General features: G+C 39.1%; 1 protein-coding gene across 2 annotated transcripts in view; it reads left to right on the forward strand.

Moving 5' to 3' along the window:
- The window catches only part of SCAF4 (SR-related CTD associated factor 4), a 99,701-nt gene that overhangs the window by 40,134 nt on the left and 46,507 nt on the right, over positions 1–13,060 (forward strand). For both annotated transcript variants that reach the window (XM_060234339.1, XM_060234340.1), the window contains exons 2-7: positions 5,399–5,482; positions 5,965–6,009; positions 7,613–7,774; positions 10,089–10,224; positions 10,468–10,607; positions 11,898–12,074. In XM_060234339.1, the coding sequence (XP_060090322.1) occupies positions 5,399–5,482; positions 5,965–6,009; positions 7,613–7,774; positions 10,089–10,224; positions 10,468–10,607; positions 11,898–12,074 (744 nt within the window). The remainder of the gene's footprint in view (positions 1–5,398; positions 5,483–5,964; positions 6,010–7,612; positions 7,775–10,088; positions 10,225–10,467; positions 10,608–11,897; positions 12,075–13,060) is intronic.

The following is a 13,060-nucleotide window of genomic DNA, read 5'->3' on the forward strand; positions in this document are numbered from 1 at the left end:
GATTGGGAGACAAGTATATAATCTATCCTTGAATAGGAGTTATGCACAGGAGAGAAGAAAGAGTAATCTCTGGTTTTGGGGTGTAAATTTCGCCATGTGTCTATTAGGTTGAAGTTATTGAGAATCGTACCCATATTAGAAGGTGGAGAGGTCTGATTCCGTATAGCTTTATGTTGGTTTGATTTGTCTAAAAGAGGGTCAATCACCTGATTAAGGTCACCTCCAATTAATACATTGCCTTCCTGAAATGTATGCAGCTCGGAGAACGTTTTATTAAGGAAGTCATTCTGGCCAGAATTAGGGGCATAAATTGAGGCTATTGTAGTAGGCTTCCCGTCCAGTGTGCCCTTGATAAAAATGAATCTGCCCTGGGGGTCAAGTTTTGTTTGAGAGCAAACGAAAGGAGTGTTTTTGGAAATTAAGATAGCTACCCCTCTTGCCTTGGAAGTACCAGGAGCCTGGAATGATTGGACAAACCACCGTGATTTGAGGACGTTGATGTGCTTCTCCTTGATGTGGGTTTCCTGCAAGCATACAATATTGAGTTTTTTCTTTTCCAAATAATTGGATATACGTTTGCGTTTTATGGGGTTATGAAATCCTCTACAATTCCATGTAGCTATTTTGATGTGATCGGCCATGCACTTCTATTACTATTCACAGGGAACAACTGCCCTAAACTTAAATAACCATTAATAAATAACTACAACTTTTAACTTAACCTATCTCCTCTCTCAATTCTGGGGGGGTGTATTGTATACCACAAATGAAAAGGTCTCTAGAAAAGTTCCCTCCCCCTTTACTGAATTCCAACACTCAGACCCCTAAACGTAGGGTCAACCAACAGATGAATTAACTACTAGGGTCTCTGCCCAGCTTTTTTTAGCAAATTAATAATATTAACAAACTCAACTACCCCACTAAAGGGGAAAGGTTCCACCACCCCTGGTACAGGGAGCACAAGGGAGAAATACACAAAGTACCCCCTCAAGGTGAAACTACTTAGCTTAACTAAGGGAGCAATAAATATTATTGATGTAAAACAAACAGGTTGGGATGAAACACCGTCACCGCCCCCCTGTGGTCACATATTAGAACATCAGTCCAGGCTTCTTCAGTTAACAAGTATGATCCAGAACAGCAAACATTATGACGTAACTACCATTTAGTTCTATCAGGGAAATACATACACTCAAAACTCCTCTACCCTTTCATAGATGCAGAACAGATAAATGCATAGCTTTAAATGTAAGGGCATGTAACTAGTAACAAAGAGCTATTAACACCACACAGCGAAATAAAGTACAATCAGTTTCCCCCTCACTCCCTCTGTCTTAAAGTGAGTCACTTAGCATTATAACTAATTCACAATCTTCTCCAACTTTCCCATGCCATGCATATCTCATTCATACTGTTACATAAAAAGGAAGGATAGAAGACTAGAAAGCACACACATCCACACCATCCCGCCACTCCACAATCACCCTTCCACCCGTACTCACTTTCAAACTTCCCGCCAACATCTACCTCAATACCTCACTCACTCCTCACGCCCTCGCTTCGTCTCTCATACCCGTTGCTTATGGACTAATAACGAACTTCAAGTAATAAACTTCAAGACAGTCATGGTTATAGGTATAGTAACAATAGCGGACCGCTGTGGGCACTAAACAATCTCTCAATGGCGCCCTTGAGCCGTCTTCTCCAGTGGGAACGTTAGCAGTTTTGGCGCCAAAGACGAACGAACTCTGCAAACTGCTTTAGACGAAAACAAACAGGGACAAAACCGTTCAAGATCCAGATGACATATTTTCTTCAGCAGCATTTCCCTTTTCCAGGGCTTTTTCTTCGGCCGGAGATAGCTTGATTGCTAAGGAGTTCAGTAGGAGCTTCCCGGTTTCGATGTTGTAAGCCTTTAATAGGGCGCCATTTTTGAAGACTAAAATGTCTGACGATGGGCTCCACCGGAATCTAATATTTGCTTCATGGAGTTTTGAAACGAAGGGCTTGAGATTCCTTCGTTTTGTCAGGGCTTCGGGAGGTAGGTCCAGAAGAGCCAAGATTGATTTTCCTTTATAGGAAAGTGTCCCGTGTAGCCTCACCTCCCTTAATATCATGTCCCTTGTTTTTGGGAAGACGAAGCTTACTAGGATATCTCTTGGCCTGCCGCGCTTTGCTGCCGCCATTGCACCAAGTCTTTGTGCCTTTGCAATCGCGATTGGAGATCCCTCCTCCATTTTTAGAGATTTGGTCAGCCATTTAGTCATGAAAATAGATAGGTCTAAGTCTCTTTCCTCCCCCTCTTCTATCCCTCTAAATTTGAGGTTCGCAGCTCGGAAACGATTTTCAAGTAGAGCAATCCTGTTCTCGAGCTGTAGCTCATGCTTTTTCATTGCATTGACGTCCTCCTTTAGCCCCAACGCTCCCTCTGCTGCTTGCTCCGCTAGTTTGGCGGTGACTGATAATTCTTCAGAGAGCTCTTGCACCCGGGATCGTATGGGTTTCAAAAAGTTTTCCATAGCCTCTGTGAAAAACCGATGTATATCGGATTTCAAGACATCTATGTCCCTTTTACATAAAGGGGCTTCTTGATCTTCAAGTTCCTGCCCCAGTCCCGGGGAAGGAGGGTTGCTGGCGGCCATATTAGATACCGATCTGGTTAGAGGGGGACTCACTGTTTCTGCAGTTTCTGGCCTGAAGAAGTCGGCAACAGTTTTTCTTCCTTTAGAGGTCGATTTCTTTTTGCTTTTAGTTTGCAGTCCCATCAGAAGGGTTTTAGCGACGAAGTCTGGTGAGTTTAAACGTCCGATTTACAGGGGGTGGTTCAGGAGCTACTTCAGAACACGTCCGCCATGTTCCAGCGACGCTCCGCCCCCGAATGTTTGCCTCTTTATCTCATGTTCCACTTTATAATATCTGACCATTGTAATCCTGTGGAATTAGTTGGAAAACCTCTTCTTCAGAGAGGGGAAAAACTTCTCCCCCTTCTCCTTTCACCCACCAGCAAGCACAGAATCCCAGCTCTTTGTCTTGCCTAGTAGGAATTCAGCTTAAAGATTTATAGCAGCAATAAAGCAGTAAAGATCTCCAGATTGTAAGTCCTTACTTTTAAGTAGAAGTTCGCTTACACATCTCTTTCAAGTCCTGGAGGTTCTGACTGAGTTGCCAAGATGGCGATTGTGTGTTTCGGAACAGAGAGGGCTGGAATGTCTTGAGGCCAGTTGCCACCAGCTCTCTAAACTTCCCAACAAAAAACTCTTTGCTTTGGGACATCCTGCCTGGTTTCTCTTAGGGGGAACAGAAATCTGAACACACACACCGAAAACACTCAATTTGAGTGGTCATTAGAGAGCACCCTAACGATTCACCCGACCTTGTTGTGCCACTTCCGGTCTCTGAGAGCTCTCTCAATCATGTCATTAGTTACTTTTTAAAAAAAATCAGGTCTCAATAATCAAGTAATTAGTGATGCTGGAGAAAGACAAGAAAAATTTGGAATGGGGTAAAAAATCACACACCCCCACTGAAAACATCAAAACCCCACAGAATGTAAATGGGGTAAAATTAAAAGCATAAGACACAGTTGGGAATCTGTAGAACTGTTTATTTTTAAGAAAGCAATAATTTAAACTGTTACAGTACTGAAACTTAACAATAGTGCAATATGGAACAACAGGTAACAAAAAACTCCTGCGTGGGGGACAGAATGTTCACATTTCTGAAATTGCAATACAGTTCAATTTGAACTTTTATTTAGCACAACAAATGGAAAGAATCAGCTCAGTGGACAGATGGCTAGGAGTCATCCTGAAATTCAAAGGATACCTGGAGATTTGTTCTGGCTTGTCTTGCAGTGGTACAGAATGTCCCCATTTCCAAAATTGCAATAGAGTTCAATTTGAGCTTTTCCATGTGGCTAAAAACATAAGAGAAGCTTTGACAGAGCAAAACTCAGGGCTTTTACGTGCTCCTACTATATGCACAACAATTCAGGTGCAAACACTGGTTTCCCTTGGTGTTATTTCAACCCCCAATTCCAAAGTGGTATTATCCTCCAAAGCTAAAAGTGTGATACTTTTTATATTATGGAAATATATATATATATAATATATAGTTTTCACTGTTTGCTCCACCTTTCTATGAAATGGAGATAATAGGTGTTGGTCTATCTATTTATACATGGGATTAAAATCATTTTTCAGTATTTGTTGGGGTCTCTTGAAATTCTAATTACAATCATGTAGTACTTTCACTTTCAAGCCCAGTCTATTGGGATCAGAATGACCCCATTTACCCTTTTGATATAACTCAGACTTTTTTAAAAAAGCAGTGGAGAGGGAAAAGAGAGACTTCAGGGCACTGCAGTTCATTGTGGAGGAGGAATAGCAGGAATTTGGTGCCTGGAGAAAACTTTAAGTTTGGTAAACCATTTCCCTCTCATGACTTCTGGGGTCCTGAAATATTTTTAATATGTCTTACCAATTTTCTAACATACTAAAAATATTTTTAAAACATTATCTAGTTAAAGTGTATTGTAGGTAATATAAAAATCTGTACAACATTTTGGTGATGGTTATCAAGTAATTTAATTAGGAACTAATTGTTATTAAGCTCCCTATACTTTCCTTTTTCACTTACGTTTACAGTGTGGAATATTTCAAATTCATACATGGAAGAATGACAGTAGCTTCTTATTATGGAAAACATGGAAAGCACAACTTTCTATATCATGCTATATCATGGGCAGTTCTTCTAATAAAGAAGAAACAGAAACAGTTTCTGCACCCTCTTGGCAGCTGCAAATGTTGGCCTCTTTTCTGTTTGCCCTGTCCTCTTCACAAGTATAGGCTTTCAGGCAGTTGCTCATGACCTACGCTGGATGGAGAGAGTGGGCTTTTCCCCCTTTCATTCTTTTACCCCTCACCCCAAATGAGATAAAGATTGATGTATTTTATGCTTTACACTCTTGTATATTCAGGTTTGGAGATAAGAGAACAAAGCATAGTTTGTAGACTGAATGAAACTGCTGCTGGTTATGGTTTGCAGATGTGTGTTTAATTAACTTTTGTGTACGACACAGAGGTTGGGAGGAGATTCCCAAGGTTCATTTACATGACAGCAACCCATGATTTGTGTTTCTCTAAACTATGGGAGTATTACAGATGGAGCTGTAAAGTACAGTAACCATCAAGTTTTGGCTTCATTACAGCATAGCACAATCCAACAGCCAGCCAGTTCAATGATATGTTAGGGATTCTAACTGTACGAAACCCATCAGAAATAGTTGCTATGTATTATGTAGTTTGTTTTGTGCAGCTTTATCGTGAATATTCATCAAGACTAGGGTAGGTGAAATGTTCTGAGTTTCTGCTATTTTGTTTTTATTTTCTTGTCACAGCTCTTCTCATTGATGGAGATGAAACCTCCTATTTCTCGTGCGAAGATGATTCTCATTACTAAAGCTGCCATTAAAGCTATTAAGGTGAGGAAAAAAGAGCACAGATGTCAATATGCTTCTGCTGTGCTGTATAAGATAGTTAACTTTCACAGTATTTTGAACACTTACTGCTTGTTATAGCACTGTCTTACAATGAAAGCAAAATGGTCTAATTTACTATGGATTAGTAAATTACTTCAAAATTTTGCAAAACTGTTTCAAAATTTATACATTCACTGATTTTAGATGTTCTTCTGATATAGCGAAAGTGTTATTACATTCAAAGTATTACAACATAAATAATGTATCATTTTAAAAAATGTCTTTATTTCCAGGGCCTGTCATAACTGAGCTGATTTAGAGAGGGTTGTATTTTGGGTCTGGTTTAATGAAATGAGCCATTTCTTCATCTAACAATATTTGATATGGTTTTATGTATTTCTTAAATGTACAATAATACATTATTCTAAACAGTTTATGGTGTCAAACACCATCAATTGATTTTAATGTACTGTTCTCTCTTTCAGCTTTACAAGCATGTAGTCCAGATTGTAGAGAAGTTTATTAAAAAGGTAAATTGATATAACTAATACTTATGAAATGACATGTTGTCTCAATGTTAACCACTTTCACTTGCCATCGGACAATTTTTCCCTGAGGACCACAGAAAATGTGATTATAGAGCTGCTAGTAGTATTCAGGGAACATAACAGTAGTTGATCAAGTGGTGTTTTTCAGTTTTTTGTTGCTATTAATTTTGGAGAGAGGCTGAATCAGATTTGCATATTTGTGATTTTTTTCTAGATGCCCCTCAAAAGATTCTAGATACAAAAGTAACACCCAGGACCCCTGACACATATAGCCCAGGCAAGCCCGATCTTGTCAGATCTCGGAAGCTAAGCAGAGTTGACTCTGCAAGTACTTGGATGGGAGACCTCCTTGAAATACCAGGAGTTAGGAGGACAGGGGCAGGCCTTCTTCTCTGAATGTCCTCCAGGCCCCTCATAGGTGTCAGTCATCAGAAGTCGCCATGACTTCCAGGTGCAGATGGACACACACACATTTTTTTAAAAGTAGGACCCAGAGAAACTAAGTATGCTCAGATTGTGGTGTTTTCACCTAAAATATAGAGATTTTTATTTCCTGATCACTTGTAAAAAATAAGACTTAAAAGAATTTTAAGATATATAGAAAATGGCAGTGTTTTCCCACATCAACAGTTTATTTAAAGGAACATATGCAAGCCACCACATTTCTGTTCTCTGTTTCCAGACAACAGTATCTTTTCTAGACTCTTTTGTAAACTTAGAAGAGTTGAGGAGGCTATTTGTGATACAACATAGAAGGGACAGCTGCTTTGATGGATAGATAAAAGGCCCACAACATCTATGAATCTCATCCCAGTATGTGGTCCCTAGATTTCAAAAGATAATCTAATTGTTACTAAATTGGTGAAATTTAGGGTCTGTAATCTTGTTCTTTGTTACTTTTTTAAAAATTCCAGCTGAAATTTGGCCCTAAAATCATGTGTTCGATTGTTAATTGTGGAGCTAAGTTAAAAATCTGTGACTTGTGGTCTGACTAGTTCCCCATTTTTATGTGTTGCAATTTATAAAATTGTGTATGTGCATATTAAATTTTGTTTTGACATGGATAACCAAGAAACTATGGACCAAGAAAAAATTGATCGAAGGCACTGCTCCCACATTAGACATAATAACTTTGATAAATGCCTGCTCTATCTCCCAGGTGTTATGCGTGCTCGATCTCCCAGGTGTTCTTAACTGCACATAGTTGCCACACTGTGCAGCTGATACATACATGCATAGAATATATTTTCTGATATTTATCATTAGTTTTGGTGCACAGGGATCACATTATCAGGTGTGTATGGCATGTTCCACTAAATATAGGTTCAGTCCCTGTACATGTTGGTTGTATCCACTTTGCCTGATGTGCACCTAGGCTCCTGTGGTCTGTGCTTAAAAGGAGATTACCATTGGTGTTCAGATTTCAGCAAAGAAACAACCTTTTGTGTTACACAGATATTTCTCTTCCTTAGACATGTACCTTTTTATACCAATTTGATAGGCTTGCTTGATATTATATAAATTTATCTTGGTATGCTAAATATGAATTTAAGTAACTAGAAACTGTGGTATGTTCTCTCTTCAGTGTAAACCAGAATATAAAGTTCCTGGATTGTATGTTATTGACTCTATTGTCCGTCAGTCTCGTCATCAATTTGGAACAGATAAGGATGTTTTTGGGCCAAGATTCTGTAAAAATATAACCGCTACATTCCAGTATTTATATCTCTGTCCATCAGAAGACAAGGTATAGTACAAAGTCAATGTATGTGTGTTAATGGAATGTTGTTTTCACTTTGCTGAAAGTGATTTGAAGGTTCTCTGCCCTGGTTCTAACATAAATTAGTCTGTCTCATGCACACATATATTATAGCTGTATGTTTGCTATGATACTCTTGAATTAGTCCCTGATGTTGAGTATTTCTTTTGTAGTCGGACTTCATACTTTTTGAGCTCCAGTTTTCTGACCACTTAAAGCTCTCATGGAAGATCTTTTAATTATTCTTTGAAAGTATTTTTATTTGGAATATGGGGTGCAAGTATCTTAAGCAATACATAACATATGTTTAATGTCAAAGCACAAACAAAATTTGATGTGAATGGCAACCATGAAGCGTCTGCTGTTTGGACAAGAACAAAAAAAATCAGTCAGCATCCAAGTTTTGTGATCCATAAATTCTCTCTGGAAATAATATTAGGTTGCATATGTTCTCACTTCTGGTTTTTTGTTGCTCATATGGTTGGTGGGCACTTGCTGAAGAGGTGCACAAGCAGGTCTTTTTCTTTGTTCTTTAAGCATTATGGGAAAAAATTCTCAGTGCTTTGTTTACTATGGGCTGAGTTCAGTGAACTGTGAATGGGTTGAGTTCACAGCACAGTTCTTCTCCCTGCAGCCTCCTTATGGCTCTCCAAAAGCTGCTCATGAGGGGTCAGTAAACTCTCAGGAGGAGAATGCAGTACAAGGGGCTGCAGCTCAAGATCATCTCCTCTTTTTGCCCACTTTTCTGTGAACTGAGCAACATCTCATGCATAAATACAGATGGATTTCCACTGGCTACTAGTTCCCTTTGCTTCATCTTTGTCTGTTTCTGGGAGTCTCCTGATCCTCTAGAGCAGCTTCTTAATGGACACAGGATAGAGAGAGGGGCTAGAAGAGTTCTGCCTGCAGACTTGTTCAACTCATAGTTCATTGGATAAAATATCATACCTTTGAATGGATATGGATGATATATACCACTTGTATGCTAATCTGTGTATTCCTATGTAGCTATAACCTGTGTGAGTTTAATTGCTTGTTAGAAAACTATGCAAATTTATAAAAAGATGGCAACATCATTCCTAAATGAAGTAATTCTTTTGGTCATGCTGATAGAAGATAACAGTTTTATTATTTTGTTAAGAGAAGTAGTGTTTATTTTGTCTTAAGGAACTTTTCTTAAATAATTTTGATAAGATATTACCAATAAGTTATCTTTTAAAAATTATGCACTACTTTGTTAAAAACTATTCTCTATAAGTTCCCATTACTTTTACTTTAAAATAGCAATGTGTCAGCATTAGAAAATTTTATCACGTTGTCTGAAAAATTTGGAATGTCTTTTATCCTTATTGCAACACAAGCTTCTTTTGCGAAGAATTGATTAGTATTTTGTGGTTGGAGTTCTGGTCATGATACCTTTCATTTTGGTAAGCATTTCTTGTGCACTGCATCCCCTTCCTTCTAAATACAGGACTTCACATCTAATCTGTATGTAAAGGAATCTTTATGTTTAGGGAGGTGGATATGATTTAATATGATAACTGATTTAGTTTTCATAATTTTTCTATTTACTAGTTCTATTAGTAAATTTTTCTATTTATTAATTATTGTATGATTAATCTTAGTATATGTACTTTTTACTTTCTTAATAAAAGGAGTTGGATCTTATTTAAATAAAGACATTTAACTCAAAGAAGTTAATTTTGCTAAGACCTGAAGTACCAGGTGCCCTGTCCAGAGTACGTTCTCTCTCAAAGAGAGTTCAGCTTAAAACAAGCCTGATCAGAGTTTTATTGCTCTGTGTCCAATTAGTCATTCAGGTTTGCACAGGGTATGGATAAAAATCTGTTACAATACTGTGTAGCATCCAGTGCCATAAACTAAGTGCCAAACAAAGCAAATTATATTACAACCAAAGCAGAGAACATCCAAATAGAATCCTGGTTTTTTTGCCTGTAGCTTGTTGTGTGTTATTCCCATGTATTTTCAAGGGCCTTCTTCTAATTATTCTTCTGCCCTCATGTTTTGTACATATCTTGGGTTCATGTGCTCTTTCATGATTTTGCTTCCCTCACTGTCCATAGGAGGTAGTGCACAAACTGTAAGGTTCCACATATTTTTTTAAGGGAAAGGAAGTGTATGAGCTCAAGACCCCAGAAGTATTCCTGATTTCACTGTAGAAACAGAAGGGGTTCGGGGTGGGGGTGGGAGTGGGAGTAGTAATGTTTTCTGTTAAGTACCTAGGCTACAATTAGCAAATGACTTTTAAAATTATATTGGCACATCTTTTTTATTTGAACAGAGTAAGATAGTTCGTGTCCTCAACTTATGGCAGAAAAATGGAGTGTTTAAAATAGAAATAATTCAGCCTCTCCTGGACATGGCAGCAGGAACCAGCAGTGCAGCTTCCATGATGGAAGATACCGCTAATAATGAAGGTAGGTATTTTCAGTGTGTGTGTGAGGGCTCAGGCCAAGACCTTTCACATTAACTACTGCTTGAGAGATGAAGCTAGTACCTTCTGCAAGCAAAGCAGAAGCTGTCACTGAACCACTGTCCCTTCTCATGTTTGCAGTTGTTCACTAGGCAACCTCCTTGGGTTTGGTTGAAAACATTTGCATTGTAGTTCACACCATAATTACACATTTAGACATGTTAAAGTATGTACTTTTATTTTGTAGGTTCTCCACCTCCTGCCACAACAATTCCATCTGATCCTCCCCAAGTTGCTTCTAATTCAGTACCTGCTGTGCCACAGTTGCCCAGTTCTGATGCCTTTGCAGCTGTTGCTCAGTTATTTCAGACATCACAAGGACAGCAGGTAAGCAGAGCATTTCTATATGGAAATAAACTTAAATTTAAGGTAGAAAATACTTACCTAATATAAAATATAAGCAATACTATTTTCAAACTCTGTACTGTTGAAAACCATTAGTGAAAATTCAAGAATGACTTACATTAGTGAATACCGAAGTTCATTTATGAAATTCTCTTGCTTACTGATTATTCCTGGTTTAAAATTGGATGTTGTGTATCCTTAACGTATGATTGGTCAGTCATGCAGTTTGTTTCTTGGAAGCTGTGAGGGGGAGGCAGCAACCCCAGCTACCTTACATGACAAGTGCCTGCCCCTACCATCTAACTTGAGAACATGGAGCTCCATGGCAGCCCAACAAACAAGCCCCTAAAGACCACCTGGTGGGGAGCTCCACAAAAACTTGGTGTAGTCTCCAGCCTCGCTCAGTGCACCCAGAAGAAGATACAGATGGGCAGAAGGGACAAAGAGCTGATGGTGATGACGTGAGGTCCAGCAGTGATAAAGAAGACAGCAGGAAGAAGGGTGGGGCAGGAAGTGGAGTGACCAAGATGGATTCAAGAAAGAGAACAGGCACAGACAGCGTGAGAAGGTTGACAAGAAGTGGAGGGGTGGGAGAGCAGGGAGGAGGAGAAGCTGGGAGAAGAGGAGGGGTTTGGCTTTGGGGTGAAGGATGGCCTGATGGATGCCATCTCCCTGTGGTCTAACTTACCAGCAGAGGGTTGTGCTACCACCACCCAAGGTTGAGCTGCTTCCTTTGAGAACTGTCTGTTGAGCAGAATCATACAGCACAGCTGGAAAATAGAAAAAAGAATGAAAGTTTTGTTGTTAAGCAGTTGATTGAGTATAGGGGTCTTTCTGCATTCCTAAGAACCCACACAGTGTTCTCTGAGATGAGTGGCCAGTGACTTATTCAAACATTTGAGTAGCAGACAGTCCTTTTGAACTGGTGGCTGCATTTTGGTTGTAGTACTTCATTTAAGGTATATGAATGTCTTATAGTCAAAATACAGCACTATTTTTGTTTCTCAATAGTATGGTTGCTGTCCACTATAGTGCTCTTTACCTCTTTCTTTCCCTCTCATATTCTAGCTTTGAGGCTACAAAGAGAGTCAGTCACAATAGCAGGTGCATTAAAAGTTCATGCATGGCATGGTGAGGTTGGCTTCCTGATATGTTGAGTTTATTGGGAGGGAAGTGTACATCATTCTACTTAAACAATAATTACTTTATGCTTTGGTATTTGTTCATGGCTGTACCCAAATTAGAGTCTCTAATGTATGTTTTATTCTTTAGCTCCAACAGATTCTTCAGACTTTTCAGCAGCCTCCAAAACCTCAGTCTCCAGTGATAGATAACAACATGATGGCTCAGGTCCAGGCAATTACTGCACAGTTGCAGACTACAACAACACAACCATCAGAACAAACACATGATTTTCCAGCACCAGAGCAAAAGACATCTTTTGATAAGGTGAAGAAATGTTTTGCGCGGAGGTGCTTCAACTTGTAGCCGCTGGAATGGGCTGACTTACCAGCAGAGGGTTGTGCTACCACCACCCAAGGTTGAGCTGCTTTGGCAAGCAGTTATGCACCTGATCAGTGTTGGTATTTCAATCAGTGTAATACAGTATTAGCCCATCACACATACCCAATTGTCAGAAAATATTCTGGGAAATAATATTTTCACAGTACCTTCTAAACATCAGCAGAAAGGGCTCTTCCAGAAGGACCATTACAGAGAAATGGGTCTGTAGCTCAAAGAATTCAGGTTTAACTAAAGTTCTATCTTACCATCCTGTGTTAATTAAGCATTGTGTAAAAGCCACTGGGAAGAGTGAAGCAGGCATACTAGTTCATTCACAATGAGTCATAACCTCACTGTATGCTCCTTGTAATGTAGTAATTTCTAAATTGACTTTTGAGTTGGATCCTAATTTTGGAACCTGTGTACTTTACCAGACTTGTGGGTTGTGTTGGCTTTGATGGACTCCATGTGCATTCTTGAGAGCCTGATGATGTACTTAGTACATAAAAAACAAATCTTAGTGAAGGAGATTTGTCACTCTGAAGTAAGAGCAACAGAATTCAGTTTGGCCTTAGCATTAACATTCAGTGTGGCACAAATTTTTCTAGGTGTGTTCCATACTACATGCATTCGCCCTGTGTTTTAGCAGTAATTTTGGTTCTCTGCTTGTGAGGTAGAGGCCTGCTTATGTACAGCAGTTACAAGTCAAGTTTTATTAGCATGGAGCTAAATAATGGGGGCAGTATGCAGGTTTCTCTCTTTTTCATTTCCTTTAGTCTTGTGCTAAACAAACACAATATTATGCTATAGTATTTCTGCCCTTAGCTTTTAAATTTCTTGTGTGTAGTCTTGCTTTCTTATGTTAAAGAGCTATTCTGTAGCATGAGGAAGAGATGGAAGGGTGAAGAGACTTGCTGCATTGGTGTCAAAAT

This window comes from Heteronotia binoei, chromosome 3 (genome assembly GCF_032191835.1).
Source record: "Heteronotia binoei isolate CCM8104 ecotype False Entrance Well chromosome 3, APGP_CSIRO_Hbin_v1, whole genome shotgun sequence".
NCBI classification, from domain to species: Eukaryota; Metazoa; Chordata; class Lepidosauria; order Squamata; family Gekkonidae; genus Heteronotia; species Heteronotia binoei.